Source organism: Melopsittacus undulatus, chromosome 6 (genome assembly GCF_012275295.1).
Source record: "Melopsittacus undulatus isolate bMelUnd1 chromosome 6, bMelUnd1.mat.Z, whole genome shotgun sequence".
NCBI classification, from domain to species: domain Eukaryota; kingdom Metazoa; phylum Chordata; class Aves; order Psittaciformes; family Psittaculidae; genus Melopsittacus; species Melopsittacus undulatus.
Window position 1 is genome coordinate 46,484,750 of NC_047532.1, and position 16,649 is coordinate 46,501,398.

The 16,649-nt window shown below is 39.5% G+C and overlaps 1 protein-coding gene across 3 annotated transcripts in view; it reads left to right on the forward strand.

The window, feature by feature from the left end:
* The window catches only part of ABCC5 (ATP binding cassette subfamily C member 5), a 50,356-nt gene that overhangs the window by 28,079 nt on the left and 5,628 nt on the right, over positions 1-16,649 (forward strand). For all 3 annotated transcript variants that reach the window (XM_031043048.2, XM_005142287.4, XM_031043050.2), the window contains 16 exons: positions 712-784; positions 1,342-1,545; positions 2,171-2,314; positions 3,944-4,046; positions 4,751-4,935; positions 5,576-5,722; positions 6,139-6,268; positions 6,787-6,940; positions 7,084-7,212; positions 9,359-9,545; positions 10,862-10,951; positions 13,141-13,330; positions 14,044-14,203; positions 14,605-14,683; positions 15,322-15,435; positions 16,462-16,626. In XM_031043048.2, coding sequence (XP_030898908.1) covers positions 712-784; positions 1,342-1,545; positions 2,171-2,314; positions 3,944-4,046; positions 4,751-4,935; positions 5,576-5,722; positions 6,139-6,268; positions 6,787-6,940; positions 7,084-7,212; positions 9,359-9,545; positions 10,862-10,951; positions 13,141-13,330; positions 14,044-14,203; positions 14,605-14,683; positions 15,322-15,435; positions 16,462-16,626 — 2,254 coding nt within the window. The remainder of the gene's footprint in view (positions 1-711; positions 785-1,341; positions 1,546-2,170; positions 2,315-3,943; positions 4,047-4,750; positions 4,936-5,575; positions 5,723-6,138; positions 6,269-6,786; positions 6,941-7,083; positions 7,213-9,358; positions 9,546-10,861; positions 10,952-13,140; positions 13,331-14,043; positions 14,204-14,604; positions 14,684-15,321; positions 15,436-16,461; positions 16,627-16,649) is intronic.

Sequence of the window (16,649 nt, forward strand, 5' to 3'; positions counted from 1 at the left end):
TTTAGCAGCTGTTGTGGAGTAGCACTTACAGCATCATTTGCTGTTGCTGTCCTGGTCTTTCTTTAAATACAACTGCTGCTTGCAATGTATTAGCATCTTCCATGGCTCTTCCCCAGCCAGGCCTTTCCTGTGGCCTGGAAAGAAATTGCATCCTTACCTTCACAATACTTCATAGAATCATTGATGTTGGAAAAGGTCTTTAACATCAAGTACAACCATTAACCAAGCACTGCCAAGTCTACCACTAAACCGTGTCTCAGTGCCACATCCCCATGTCTTTTAAATACTTTCAGGGATGGTGACTTAACCTCTTTCCTGGGCAGCCTGTACCAGTGCTTGACAATCCTTCTGATGAAGAAATTTTTCCTAATGCCCAATCTAAACCTTTGCTGGGGCAACATTCGGTTAATTCCTCTTGTCCTATTGCTTGTATCTGGGAGAACAGACTGACACCTACGTTGCCACAACCTCCTTTCAGGTAGTTGGAGAGTGAGAAGGTACCCCCTGTGCCTCCTTTTCTCCAAGCTGAACACCCTCAGCTTCTTTTCTACTGGGTAGTTGATTAATTATTATCTGCAATTCCCCCAGGAATCCAAGGGAGGTCATTTGTTTTAGGCTGCTGGTATGCTTGCTATCCATATAGAAAGTGAGATAGTGCTGTACTAGCTAGTAAAAACCAGTGTTCTTACTATTTATCTATTTGTTCTTTAGATACAATATGGTGTTGAATGGTTGCTGTCTAAGGCCTGACCTAGCCATACTTCCAAATGGGGACCTGACAGAGGTATAAATTTTGCTTATAGTAAAGTAATTAGTAGATAGAGAAAGCAGTTTTGGTTTGACAGAGTAGACAGGAGTGAGGGGAGCATTGGTCTGGTATGCATGTAAGCTGAATGTACTATCTTGAGCTGAACTTATAAGTGCAGGCCATTGGCTGTTGAGAGTTGTGCCATGTTTTTGCCTTGGATGTTGATGTTTGAGAGTTTTTGAGTTGTAAATGTACATGCCTTAACAGGACCTATTTGAACTTGATTTAAAATAGCTAAGGGAAAAAAAAGCATGGATTTGTTAATACAAAAAAAGTTAAATAAGTAAAATACTGCCACATCTCCAGCAAACTAACTGTGAGTTCAAATGTGTAACACATTTCATTAAGAAGTGGACACCTAAAGTGAAATATATATAGTATTAAACCAATATATAATATTATAGGGGAGTGTGCATGTATACATACATAAATAAAAATCTTACGGGCTGCTTTATCCCAGTCACCTCTTGAACTCTGGGTATCTGTGTTGCATGGTGCTGTAGAAACAAAATAACAGGTGTGTGTCTGTACAGATTGGTGAACGAGGGGCTAACCTGAGTGGAGGACAGCGTCAGAGAATCAGTCTGGCTCGAGCCCTGTACAGTGACAGGGACATTTACATCCTTGATGACCCCCTTAGTGCCTTAGATGCTCATGTTGGAAATCACATTTTTAACAGTGCAATAAAGAAGCACCTGAAGTCAAAGACTGTCCTTTTCATCACTCATCAGCTTCAGGTATTATACCTCTCACTTTTTCTTTGACTTTCTTGAAATGTTGTTTAGTCAGTTGTCTTCATACTAGAAATTTCTGTGCCCTGAACTGTTACAGCACAATCCTGTCTGCCTATAGGATGCATTGTTTACACACTAGGCTTGCAAATATGCCTGGAGCATGATCTAATTCTTTGATACCAGTGCTGCTTGGTGTCCGGTTGGGACTGGTAGTATTTGGCTAAAGAAAAACCCACTTTTGCTAACTTGCCTCAAAGCTTCGTTACATCAGAAAACAGAGTTGGTACCAGTAAATTGGAATTCATGTAATCTGAGATTCCCTGTCCCCCCCCATCTTCTGTGCATAGAAATATTGATACTTGGTTATATCAGTATTTGCAATGTTTAAGTATCCTGAACTGTGTCATCCATAACAGATTGGCTTTGATACAACATAAAAGCTTCATTTGTGTAGGGTGAGAGTAATCTTGGTGCTCTAATTGATGCAGGACCTTTGAATATTAGAAGTCTGTTACAGAAGAAGAGCTGTGTTGTACACAGATGACTATAAATTACTGAAAAGGATTGTGTGGGAGTGTGATGGTCAGATGTAATGATAAAGGCTTGTTCTCACTGCCATTTTCTCCAGTATCTTGTTGACTGTGATGAAGTGATCTTCATGAAAGAAGGCTGCATTACTGAGCGAGGAAGTCATGAGGAACTGATGAATTTAAATGGGGACTATGCAACTATTTTTAATAACCTACAGCTGGGAGAAACACCCCATATTGAGGTACTTGTTTATTTTGAGGTGCTCTGGATGTTGACTTGCCTGAGATGAACCAAATGACATAGTTGGAAGACAGGAAAATGGCTTCACACATTCATTTCCTATAGAACAATCTGCTGCATTAGCACTTTGTATTTGCAGTCATGGTTCATGTTTAGGGAATGCATAGTAGAAGGACTCTGCTGATGAACTCATGAGTTGAACATGAAAGTAATGTATCATCTCCTGTGGTGATGCTCAAAGCAGGAAGCCTGTCTCTTTTATTGTACACCTCACTTCTTAATTTATCTCCAAATTAGCACAGACCTGGAAAATTTTTGTCTGAAAAAATTCTTACTGGTTTGTTACCTGTTTTTCACATGGGTGTGACTGAGACACAGCAAAAGCGACACAGTTTGTCAAAAGTTAGGTGTGACGGCGTTTTGTAAATGAAATGAAAAATGCTTTGCTGGGCGTGAGGGGGAGTTGGTTGTTGCTTGGTGTTGTGTTATGAAACAATGACTGTAAATGTGAGCTTGTGCTCCAGTATTATAGTTGGTGGAAAAAAATGTAAATCTAGGCAATAACAAGAGCCACTCAGTAGGACATGCATTGAAATTATCAGAAACCTATTTTTTTCCACCTTTCTCCTGCTTGTTTCCTGAAGTTATTCTTTGGAGTAAGCAACTTTGCTGCCTTGTATTTGACGATGATTTACTTCTCTAAGTCTTGTGTGTATTTTCTCTTAGTGAGGAGAGATTAAGAAGTACATCAGCAGTTTGGAGAGATGAGAGGCTCCTTATTTACAAATTGCAGACATTTAAAAAAATGAAGTTTTTGGAAAGGTGGCGTTGTGATAAATACAGAGATATAGAAGGTGCTTGGTGAAATATTTTCCTGGGAGATGCCAGTGAAAGAAGTAATAGAATATAATGCATTACTCTGTGTATCTTGAGGCATGAAGATGATAGTTCTGCCTTTTTAAAATTAATGTAATGATAGTTAACATGAACTTCTCCAGTCTGCATGCTTGGCTGATTTTTGCTGTCTCTCTGTAAAGATGTTTCTTCTCACATCAAGTGTGGGAAGATGACCCTGAGGATGGTATGTAGGTGTTTTCAATTAATGTAGACTGTTTCTGGACAGGTCATAACTTCCATTTGTGGGAAAATGGCTGGGTTTAGAACAATAAGTGCAGTTTAGTGTTTGGACATTCAACTTCTGAAAGACCAAGTTGACCTGACTTCATCTTTACAGATGTTTCATGAGAGCTTTCCTGAGTTAAACACTAGAGTGTTTGGGGCAAAAAAGCCTGTTAATAACATTATGAGTTATTTTTAAAAGGGACAGGGGATTGTATCTTTCTCTCATTCTTCTCTGTTGTAGGCTCATAGTGTCACTGATTCTGGAAATTAACCTTGCATGCTACTAGCACAGACTGGTAGCAGTTCTGATTAAGAGAGGGAGAGAATTTAATACACTAGAGTTGGCAATCATCTATAATAACAGCAAAGTTAATATCCTCTGTGTTATGAATGCTAAACTATTGAAAGCTTTTGTCTTTAGGCAGCAGCATGTAAAAAGCTTGGGTTCAGATATGAAAATGTCAAAGCAAAGTACTTTGGTGTGTTTAATGTCATTGTTTTTCTGCAGATTAATATAAAGAAGAACACAAACAGTTCATTGAAAAGACCCCAGGATAAAAATACCAAAACAGGGTCTGTGAAGAAAGAGAAAATTGTAAAGAAGGAAGAGGGTAACTATGTAATCACATTTCTGTCTGTAATTATTTTATACACCAATATGCTCAAAATACTTGCTTTCAAAAATATATTATGAATATACCTCTCTGGTTTTGAAAGCTTTTGAAGTCATGGCCACTCAATATGGATGATAGGATATGGACAGCGGCCAGAGAACATTCATTAAATATGTGTGCCTGAACAATGTTTAAGTTCAGTCAGGCTGCTGCTTGTCAGAGCATCAGCACAAAGGAGTTGTAATACCCTGTTTCTTGGCCCACCTCTCCTTTCTGTCCTAAGAGGGCAATGTGTATGGCCTGGAACTCATGGAGTCTTAGCCAGGACACAGCATTTATGTATGAAGAATTAGAAGGTCTGACATTTATTCTATGGTTCCCTGTGTTTAACGTTAATTTTGAACTTTAAGCAGTGCTTAAAAAGCAATAGAGAGTCTGATACCAGCCTAGTGTTTTAAGTCTGTGCTGAGGAAGCTTTTTCAAACATACCATGATGTGAATAATTCTGCAGGTGAAATGTGACTTTTTGAATAACAGTTTGAATAATTCAGTTCTATGTATTAAGTAATGTCTGTGTTTCTGAAAGTACTCTGCAGTCTGAAAATGACTGTAGTTTTGCATATGTTCGCGAATTTACAGAAGTTTCATGGAACAGCTTGCTTTTCCTCAATCCTTTTTCTTCCTCCTCTTTTGTTTCACAGGCCAGTTGGTCCAGCTGGAAGAGAAAGGCAAAGGCTCTGTCCCCTGGTCTGTTTATGGTGTCTACATTCAGGCAGCTGGAGGTCCTTTTGCTTTCCTTGTCATCATGACACTCTTTGTGCTGAATGTGGGCAGTACAGCTTTTAGCAATTGGTGGCTTAGTTTCTGGATCAAGCAAGGCAGTGGGGTAAGATAAATAGCTTTTCTACTCTCTTTGTGTGTTTGGGACTTTTCCCACTCTAGGGGCTTTGATTGCAAGTCTTGTTGCTTTTAAAGATTCAGATATAACTGCAAGAATTTTTTGGAGGCAGTAGAAGGGGAAACAAGCTACTAACCTCAGAGAAGAAATAATGAATTGCAGATGGCCAACAATATTAAAATAAGCAATAAGGTCCTTAAACATAAATAATAATAAAAAGAAGTGTCTGACAGTAAAAAATTTACTGCATACTGGTAGAAAATAACAACTGTGTTGGATAAGACTATGCAGTGTATTCAAGGAGTGGTGGTATGAAAGTATCCAACATTGTTCAGAAGACCACAAGAAAGAAGCATGAAATGAGGGATTAGGAATCAGGTGAAGTAGGTATAGTGGAATTTTTTTCAAATATATTGCAGGAAAAAAAGGCCAAGGGCTACAAAGCTGCAAGTCAGCAATCTCTGCTAAGGGAATCTTTCTGAAGTATTCTAAGACCACTGACGTACTTTTATTTAAAGAAATATCAAATACAGTGTGAGGGGACACAAGACTAAAGTTTTAGCACATGTAATGTGTACATGCTTAATCCTTGTCTTAGTTATTCACTGAAACCTTGAATTTTCTGCAGAACACTACTGTGACTTTGGGAAATGATACTGTTGTAAGCAACAGTATGAAAGATAACCCTCACATGCATTACTATGCTGGCATCTATGCACTGTCTATGGCAGTTATGTTGATCCTGAAGGCTGTTCGTGGTGTTGTCTTTGTAAAGGTATGTGTCAATGCTCTTATTTTTCTTATCCTCATGACATCCCTTCTTTCTCCTTCCACATATTGCTGTCACAGTGATTCTTTTGGTCACCTCCCAAGATTGACTTTTGAACCAGAGGAAGTCAGATCACAGACTGTGTGAGGTTTCCATAAGTCAATTCTTGGGGCTGCACCATGCTTTCTGTTAAACTTCTGCCCAAATTAATAACAAATAATATAGTAAATAATAAGAATAATAAATAATAAATAATAAAAAAAGAAATAGCTTCCTCCCACTAGTTGGAAGCACAGAATGCAAGGAAAAAACCCCTTATGGTTGGAGAAAGAAAATGAGCAGAGTGTTTTGGTGCCCAGGGAGGTCCAGTGATGGAAAAGCAAACATCTTCCATAATGCTGCAATGTTTTCTGCATTGTTAGGGAACTCTTAGAGCATCCTCAAGGCTCCATGATGAGCTCTTCCGACGGATTCTGCGTAGCCCCATGAAATTCTTTGACACTACACCCACTGGGCGAATTCTCAACAGGTTTTCCAAAGACATGGATGAAGGTATCTGCACTGTAAATCCCACATTCAGACCTCAGTTAACTCTTTTATATTCTCTGGTCTCTTTTTATTGGGGGGATCATATCTTGTACCTGTTGCTGAACGTGCACTTGGAATAGACGAAGCCAGAATTGGGACATACTTAGGTTATGATTCTAGAAAGCAGCTGATCTCAAGTCTGTTACCTTATAAACAAGAAAAATGTGCAGTTGCTTTTGTACCTATAGACTGCACATGGACTCTTAGCAGTTAATGGTATCAGGGTGAAGCTGATGTTCAGCAAAGTAGTAATTATATCAGAATTGTATCTATGGTATTTCTGCAAATGGGAATACTTGGAAAGACTACTAGTGCCTCAGAAGACAAAAGCACCCCTGATGAAAATGTACATTTTTTATTTGACTAAACCATGAGAAATCACTATCCTCCATGATGATGATCATCTGTATTGAATTGCTTTAAATATGTTGTTTGAGCTTTCTGTACTCAAGATCATCTTCTTTTCCCTCTGTCTTTTCCAGTTGATGTTCGTTTGCCGTTTCAAGCAGAAATGTTCATTCAGAATGTCATCCTTGTGTTCTTCTGTGTGGGGATGATTTCTGGGGTTTTCCCCTGGTTCCTGGTGGCTGTGGGGCCCCTCATTGTCCTGTTCACAGTCCTACATGTTGTGTCTAGGTAAGTGCAGTTTCTTTGACTAAAAGTAAAGATGCTTTAACCTATTAGTAAGAATATAGGTTTCTTCAAGCATATATGCATTTATGTAGTGGTTGGCATATGGTGGTTGTATTTGTCACTTAAAAATGGTTGTTTCCTTCCAGAGTCTTTATTCGAGAGCTCAAGCGTCTGGACAACATCACACAGTCTCCATTCCTGTCTCATATTACATCTAGCATCCAGGGTCTATCCACAATCCATGCCTACCACAAAGGACAGGAATTTCTGCACAGGTCAGTCTAGATACTCACCTGAGAGTGGTGGAGCACAAAGCAGGGTGCAACAAGTTTACATTCAGAATGATTTATTAATGGGTTCTGTAGCTGATGGCATGCAGATTTGCCCTAGAAGGTGGAAGTTACTTTTCAGGGTCAAAAATAAAAGAGAACAATTAGAAAGGGTAAAGGAAAACTCCCCAGTAGCCAACTAGAACAGTGGTGGAGTCCTGTGTGAATGCCTTTCTCTGGAGTTCTCTGCAGCACAGCAGGTGGCAATGATGATGGTGAGGACAACTTTTTGGCCATACTTTTTCTCTGGTAGTGTTATACTTCCCATCAGATCCTGCTCATACTTTCTACTGGTTGTTTCTACTTTGGTATTAGCATTAGTTTAGAGTATGCTAACAAAAACTCAGTGTGCGCGTTGATGAACTATTAGCTTCTGTGCACATGTGTAATTGAATAGTACTTATCAAGTATTTAAGTGACTGTTAGCTGCCTTGTGTGCTATGCTTGTTTTCTCCTAGTATAAACTAAAATCTGCAGAACAAATGTTAGGGAAAGTGAAACGTTTCTCAAGTGAGTTGTAGCTGTTCATGAGAACCTGCCATAACAATTACCAGGGCTTTGCAGGTGCAAGGTCATGAGACCAACAGTGTTGGAGTACAGGGATAATTGCCACAGAAACTCTAGAAAAACAGTTTAGATAAGAAGCTGTGCAGGTGCAAATAGCAGTCCCTTAGCATTGCTGATGCTAGAGTGCTAAGGCACTGCACACACTGTGCAACAGTGATTGGTGTAAAACTGAGTTGGATGATCAGAAAATCTAGTTATTGGCTTTGTGAATGTCTCGAGTGTCTCCCTTTAAATATACTTTCTCAGCTCTGCAGTGTCAGGATTGTAAATAGAGTGGTTATTGATGTGTTTTAATTAGTGTCACTAATCCTGTCAAAACTTACTGTAACTTTTATACACTTATGTATAAAATAACACATTCTGTGCATATTCTGAAGCTCTGCTGCTGTTGCCTGAGGAGTAATTTGTAGCCATTGAACATCCTCTGGAAGGTCTTGCATAGGTGAAGTTGTGAAAGTATGTGTAATATCCCTGAATTTTGGTTCATCCCAGTGTAGTTCATTGTTGTACACAGTGTTGGGGAGAAGCTGCTGCCTGAGCATTCACACACCATTCAAGGAATTGCAGACACATAACCCAAGACTTTAACTGCTATGACTGAAGTCTCTTCGCAGAGGGTGGCTCCAATGAGCCAGTGGGTTTCCTGTCAACGCAGGAGTCACGGACAGTGCGGAGACGATCGATGTGATCAAGCGATTGCCAAAGTTTATTCAGATACAATGCTCCTTTTATAACCTTACACCCTTAGGTTTCTTATGTAACAGCCTTGGATACTGAACTCTAATTGGTTAGTCTAGAGGTTACTACCGTTTACAAAGCTAATGTTTATAACTTGTTATAATTATGATTAAATGCCTTACTCTAAAAATACAGTGGAAACTACAACCTTGGTAGAGATCATTCTCTGCACGTTTTCAGTGGAAAATTACAGAGGCCTAACAAGACAATTGACCTTGCTTATGCCTGCCAAAAATCTTCTTACTTGACAGTGATAAGGCTCAGGGTATTGGAATTGCTCACTACGTGGCCTTGGCTCTTTAAGAATTCCCACAGGTTTCCCTTTTGACTTCCTTGCATGTATGCACACCTGTGCCTTTCTAATCCAATGGTGATTTTTCGGTCTGGGGTCTTCTGATACCTTATTGGATTCGCAGCCCAAGGCTTCAGCAAATTTTGCTACTCATGCTAAGCAAGTAAAGCTAAGCCAATAGCATGTTAAACCACACAATATTATAACTCTCACTCAAACTATTTAGAACTTACTTATTTAAGCTAAATAACTAATATATATCAACACACATAAACTTAGTAATTTGACTTCCAAAAATTTGAGCTAAATAGATATCTGATGTGATTTGTGAAAGTTTGTAAACCCTGCTTTCATGGCCTAGTTAGAGACTTTGTCAGAGATGAGCTAGTCTTCTCACCCTAAATTCTGGTGCTGGAGCAGGGTTTTAAGCGGCTCTGCTATTTGTAGAACATCAGGCTTGTGAAAGTTGACTAACCTTTCCTGTATTTGTTTCAGATATCAGGAGCTCCTAGATGACAATCAGGCACCATTTTACCTGTTCAGCTGTGCAATGCGCTGGCTAGCTGTACGGCTGGACATTATCAGCATTGCTCTCATCACAACCACTGGCCTTATGATTGTCTTAATGCATGGCCAGATTCCTCCTGCCTATGCTGGGCTGGCCATCTCATATGCTGTCCAGGTGAGTATGTCTACATATGTAGTTATTGCTAATAAATAAAGGTAACACCCTATTGAAAGCTTTCCTTAATGCACTAGAAGGGAAGACAATGCTGCTACCCATTTTGGTAATGGAAGGGAAAGTAATTCAGAGTTGGGACCTTCTGCTAGTAGCCAAATTACAAATTATGAGGAGCTGTATGTTTAAGACTATTTTTTGTAAGCTGCCTTTCTTTAAATTGTGAAGTGGAAACCATTTGAGGTTCTTTATATGCTGCAGATTGCACTTTTCCTGGATATTTCCAGAAATTAGATTGGTAGTATGAAAGACATGCCAGACTGATGTCTGAATATATTTTCTGCTGTATGCTTTCACAGCAAACAGCATCCAGAATTGCAGCTGTGTGGGCTGGTTAGACTTCAGGGCTCAGAATACTTGCAATTAAAGCTGTTGTTTGGCCTTTTCTGTCTCCTGGTGCTTGTAAACTGAAACTACAAAGCAGATGACTAATATCTAAAGCTGTTGCTTGTGGGAAACCTTTCTAAACTTTTGGCTTTACAAATGATTAATAAATTACAGTTATTCTAAAATTAACTATGAAGTAAAATTAACTATGAAGTAAAATTAACTTGCCTTGGGCACCTTAGCTGTATGGTGCCCAATGCCAAGAGTACTTGTATCAGATATCATAAAATCATAGAATTATTTAGGTTGGAAAAGACCTTTAAGACCACTGAGTCCAACCATTAACCTAGAGCTGCCATGTCCACCGCTAAACCATGTCCTTCAGTGCCACATCCACATGTCTTTTAAATACCTTCAGGGATGATTACTCCATCATCTCCCTCGGCAGTCTGTTCCAGTGCTTGACAACTATTTTGGTGAAGAAATTTTCCTGATACCCAATCTAAACTTTCCTTGTGCAACTTGAGGCCATTTCCTTTTGTCTTATTGCTTGTTACTTGGGAGAAGACACCAACCCCCACCTCACTGCCCCCTTTTTTTAGGTAGTTGTATAAATCAATAAGTTTCCTCCTGAGCCTTTTCCATGCTGAACAACTTCAGTTCCCTCAGCCATTTCTTGTAAGACTTGTACTCAGACTCTTCACCAGTTCTGTTGCCCTTCTTTGGACATGCTCCAGCACCTAAGTGGTTGTCTTGTAGTGAGGGGCACAGAGCTGAACACAGGATTTGAGGTGCAGCCTCAGCAGTGTGGAGTATGGGGGGGGATGATCACTTCCCTAGTCCTGCTGGCAGCACTATTCATTAGGTTAATCTCTTAATTCAATAATAAATCGCAGCTCTCTAAATTTGTCTTTTTTTCCCCATCACTACAGTTAACAGGGTTATTCCAGTTTACAGTCAGACTTGCTTCAGAGACAGAAGCTCGCTTTACCTCAGTTGAGAGAATTGATCACTATATCAAGGTAGGACGATAATACATTTCAGTTGCCTGTTGCAAAATTTCTCGTTGCTGGTGTAACAGAAAAGAAGGCCAGCCTTAGTCTGCCTCAGTGCAGAATGTATGTTTCTGATCTTGTATGCACATTAACACACGTTGTAATACTGTAGAGTGAATATTTCATGTGAAGCATATATATATATATATATATATAAGCATTGGCAAGGTGAATGAAACAAGAGCTAGTAGGTAGTTAAGCTTAAAGGCGTTACTTAGCTGACATTAGTATCATTGAAGTTACGTAAGGATATTGAAAGTTTGCCCTCAGTAAGGCATGGAGTATGTGAAAGGGGTAGCTAGGAATTCAGTATGATGTTTTACAGTAAAATGATGGTCTTCTGGCATCCTTCATTCCGAACATAATGGAATTCCTTCATTTAAGCACAGTAATGGTTTGTTACTTTATCTATAAGTAATTCTGCTTCATCCTCATAAATCTACTTCTTTTTCCACAGCTGTCTTGTATAACATATTTCTATATGCTTAAAAAGTCAAGGAATTGCTCTCATTGCAGAACTGAGCATAGGTGAATAGGGGGAGTGTAGCCAGGTGAAAGCCTACTGGGTCTGGTCTTTGAGGTGAAAGACTTTCTTACTTAACACATGCTACACATTCCCTCTGAACTTTGGAGGGAGATATGTATCTGTTTCATTAATCTGGACTATGTAGTAGTTGATATGCTTAGAACACTTTTTTAACCTGTGGATTTAATACTGAAGATAAAATAATCAAGATGCCCACTCCCCCAGCTGAAGAAATAACTCCTCTTTCTAAGTAGCAAATTTCGATGTGGAAGACTTGGTGACCACACAAGCTGACAACTGTGTACCAAATACTGCCTGGTATCTCTCACTGGGCTGACATAGGTTTATCACTGTCAGTGGCAAGGCCTATGGTTGTAGGCTGTTGGTTTGGTTGATTAAGTTATTGTCTATCATTATATATTGTTATTAAGCAACATTTTCTCTGTTCATTATTTGGATCTCTAGACAGCCATTTTATTATGAAACTATAAAACAAGTTTGAATCTAAAGTGAAGGGGTGGATGAGCAGTGAAACACTGCACAGGTTCTGTGTCTTACAAGTCCCAGGCATGGCTTTGTTCAGTGCAGGCTCAGAGGTTGCTCTTCTGAGCATCAAGCTCAAAGAATTGTAGTACTATTGTTGCAGATAGCTGTTTTCTCAAAGTTTTGGAGTCCAGCTAATGTCTTTAAGTAGGTATTGCAGATGGTCCACAACTGACACAGTCGTTGTGGGATCTTTCCATACTCAGTGTAGGAAAACAGTATCTCCAGAAGGCAGTTTGTTACCTGTTGTGTTTATATTAGGATGAGAAAAATCAGTAATGCTGACTCCTTTGTAGTGACTGTGAAGGAGTTGATGGGCCTAGTTTATTTGGAGATTGTTACTTTGTATGTGTTTTATGTGAGGTGAATCTGATAGTAGGATTTCTGCATTCTGTGAGGCTGCGTGAAGCAAATATGGGAGGTGACCTTGGCTTTGTCCTAAACATATGTAATATGTGCTATAAAGGCGTATGTTTTGCTTTCTTCTTTTCTGTTGAATCTGTGAACCACTTAAGAAGGGACCTATTAAGTGGCAGAGTAAAATTGCAAAAGTGAGCAAGCTGGAAGGGCCCCAGCTGACTCAGTGGAACAGAACAGGGGCAAATGAAGAAAAGAAAGAAGAGCATTCATATAGTGTGTTATGTGGGTGTTCTTTCCTGTCAGGATCCACAGAGGTGACTCTAGCATGACATAGCAAATGAGACATAGAAATACAGTAGATCTTGCATCCAGATCTTGCATTCAGGCTTTGAAGTGCCACAGAACTCAATAGGGTTTTACCCATAAATAATAGGCCTAAAATACATTTTGAATTCAATTGATCAAAACCATTGGTACATTAGAAGAACCAATGGCATTATTAAGGCAACAAAAGGGTAATAACAGTGTGGTCAGTAACAGTAAACTTCTGAACCACTGGGCCCACATCCAGCCACACAGCTCATCATAAAACTGCCATGAACTGATATGGGTCTAGTCTGCAGGGAAAAACTCCTGCTGAAGGCTGCAACTGATAATTTTCTGTTCTGGTACTTTGTTTGATGGAAACTGAACTTCTGGGTTTTGGGTTTTGTTTTTATTTTTAAAGACACTTTCCCTGGAAGCTCCGGCCCGAATTAAAAATAAGACTCCTCCGTTGGACTGGCCACAAGAAGGTGAAGTTGTTTTTGAAAATGCAGAGATGCGGTACCGAGAGAACCTTCCTCTAGTACTTAAAAAAGTGTCCTTTACCATCAAACCAAAGGAAAAGATTGGCATTGTGGGAAGGACAGGCTCAGGTAAGCAAAGACACCAAGCAGTTACGTTACTGCTTTTGCAGAATGGGAATGTAATAGTGGGGCAGTCCTGTTGGTTCTCCTCTTGTCTTCTCTGTGGTTGAGTAAAATGTTAATTGCACAGGAATTATCCATCAGTCTATGGTTATTTCATGGGCGTACATAAACAGGATCCTGTAAACAATAATGATGGCAAGTTCTCATTTAATGTAGAGGGATATCCTATTATACCTGAGCTGGCGTGCTCATAATGTTTAACACCCAAGCTGCTCGTTGACACGGAATCCTTATTGCAGCTTATTTGACCGTTGAAAATTTTATTTACTGATGCTGCAGCCAGGTTTGACTCTAAGCTATCTCAGAAGTCTGTACTGTGAATAATCAAAAGCCCTGTCTGTGAGATTACTTAAATCAACTCCAAAATGTCATTTCTAGACAAGCAATTAATATTGCTGTATTAGGTTTATGTGGCATGGTTTTGATACTGGGGGTGGGGCAGCATAGCATGGGTGGTTTCTGGGAGAGAAGATGAGGAGCTGCCCCTACAACTGCTTAGAAGTTTAAATGCTGAACCCCAGCATTTAAACCAGCATTGTTTGCCAGGACTTTATGGTATTTAAAACACTTCTTGTACACATGGACAGCTTTTAAAATGTTTCTCATCTCAAAACTGCTATGATTCTGTAGAAACACTGTTTTTCCTGTCTCATTTTTAGGGAAGTCTTCTCTTGGAATGGCACTCTTTCGTCTTGTTGAACTATCTGGAGGCTGTATTAAAGTTGATGGAGTGAAAATAAATGATATTGGTTTGGCAGATCTCCGCAGCAAACTCTCAATAATTCCTCAGGAACCTGTGCTATTCAGTGGCACTGTGAGGTTAGTGAGACCATAAAAAGTCAGGACTAAACAGGCTACCAGTTTATACTTTAACTCGGGTGCTTGGTGAGAAGTTAGTTCTCAAGCACCCTACCTTCTGTTCTCTGTTTTTGAAACAAAAAAGCACAGCTAAATTATTTCAGCTGACCCAGTGCAGAACTGGATGTGATCATCCTCTATGGAAGCCTTGCTTTCCGTTTAGATTTAATTGAAATTTGTGTTTTTGTCTTCCGTCTCTACTGTTTTGTTCTTTGGCTACTCTAACCCTAGAGTCAGGGAGCATCTGATTTCCTTGGCAAGGAAATTCTGTCAGTGGAAGGCTGGATGGGAATCATCTGTCTGGATAGCTTGTCATTCACTGCTGAATCAATTCTGGTTATGTTTTTTATTTCCCCCTTCAGATCAAATTTGGATCCTTTCAATCAGTACAGTGAGGAACAAATCTGGGATGCTTTGGAAAGGACTCACATGAAGGAGTGTGTAAGTATTATGTGCCTTATGAGTTAACTGTGTTTTGGCTTTCAAACCAAGTTCTATTAGTAGCTCCTTCAGAGACCTTTAGGTAAAGCTTTTTCTTTGCAACTTTTGCCCCTTGTTTATGCTTTGACACCACCACACCCTGACTTTCAGACTTTTTTTTGTTTGTTGGGATTTTTTTGGGTTTTGTTTGTTTTTTTTTTTCCTTTTTTTCTTAGTGTGTTGTATTTTGGATGTGTATTTTTTGGTAGTATATACTTTAGCAGAGTGGTGCTTTATCACATGGACTCCTAGGACAGCATTATATTTCAAGTGATATTTTTCTGTATGTGCCTTATGCGTACTTTCTGCATTTACATTTGTGAATTTTAATGTCACCATTGCACATTTATATGGAATTTAAAATATGCTGCCTGTGAGGTGCCCTGCAGCAAGTCTCACTGCCATGATTTTTCCAATCCAATTCTTTTCTTGTAAATCAGGTGGCATGTATGGTTATGGTACATAAGCTGCAGTAACTCTTGCAGGGACTAGATCAACTCTTTTGATGAGAAAGATTGTCAGGAGATCTCTGTTCATGTTGATGTGATTTTGTGCAATGCTCTAAGATTTTTTTTTTTTGCCTCTACTTTCTGGCACAGGTTGCTCAGCTGCCTATGAAACTTGATTCGGAAGTGATGGAAAATGGAGAAAACTTCTCTGTTGGAGAGAGACAGTTACTGTGCATAGCTAGAGCTCTGCTGCGTCATTGCAAAGTGAGCACAGCAGTGAAAGACATATGGAAATAGAAAACTGATAAGATTGAGAAAGCCTTTTATGCCCAATTCGATTTATCTGTCAGAGAAATCATACCAGCAATATTGCAACCTAGAGAGGCATAGGGTTAGAACAACTAGGAAGGCATCTGTAGGCATCTGCTAACTCCTGTAATGTCCTGCCATTACAAAGTTATTACTCATTAGTGTTATCAATAGGGTGTCAGACTGGCCTAATAATTTATTGTGTGTCCTGTTACTAGTGAGCATCAGATTCTTTACTTCTTTCACCATTTTGTGAATGTCAGCCAGGTTTTCTCTTCTGCATGATGCTCCACAAAAATGTAGACTGTAAGTGGAGTTTGGGACCATGGTATGCCAGCAAAGTTAAAGGTTTTGCAGGAATGGAAGACAAACAATTACAGTGAAAAAGTGCTTTTGGATTGAGGTTGACGAGGATTTTGATTTTAACATCCTTTTTTGTTAAATATGACACAGCAAAAAATTGGTGTGATGGGTAATAACTCTGCTTCTGTTTTTAAAGCCGGACTACTCAGCAGAAGTTACTGTCTAGTTTAGCTTTGACAGGACACCTCTAAATCAGTTTGTCTGAGTCTGAGAGGAAGGGTAACTCTTTCCAGCATAAGGAAGCTAGTAACCCTGTTTAGTATTGACTCACTCCAGAAGGAAGGTCACCACCAAGGATGTGTCAGTATTTTTATTTGAGATTTAGCTGCTGAATGTAAAACTGAAAGTGGTGGAAACTTGAGGGCCAGGTCAGAACCCAAACATCTTTGTGGCTCTAGGATATGACCATAAAATGCAAGTGTGATCCATAGGGCAACTTTATTGAAGGCAACTACATAAAGGAAACTGAAAGGGTGCTTGTAAAAACTACCTTTGTGACCACAGTTCTGTAAGAAACTTACGGAGTTGGTCATGATAATTCTGCCACTCTATATTTTTCATGTTCAGGGAAGAAAAACATTATTATGGGTAACAGCTAGGATTATATGCTGCTTTCAGATTTTGATACTGGATGAAGCAACAGCTGCTATGGACACTGAGACAGACTTACTGATTCAGGAGACTATCAGAGAGGCATTTGCAGACTGTACTATGTTAACAATTGCTCATCGCCTGCACACAGTACTGGGCTCTGATCGGATCATGGTGCTAACACAAGGACAGGTAAGCAGGAAGACTTGTGGCTG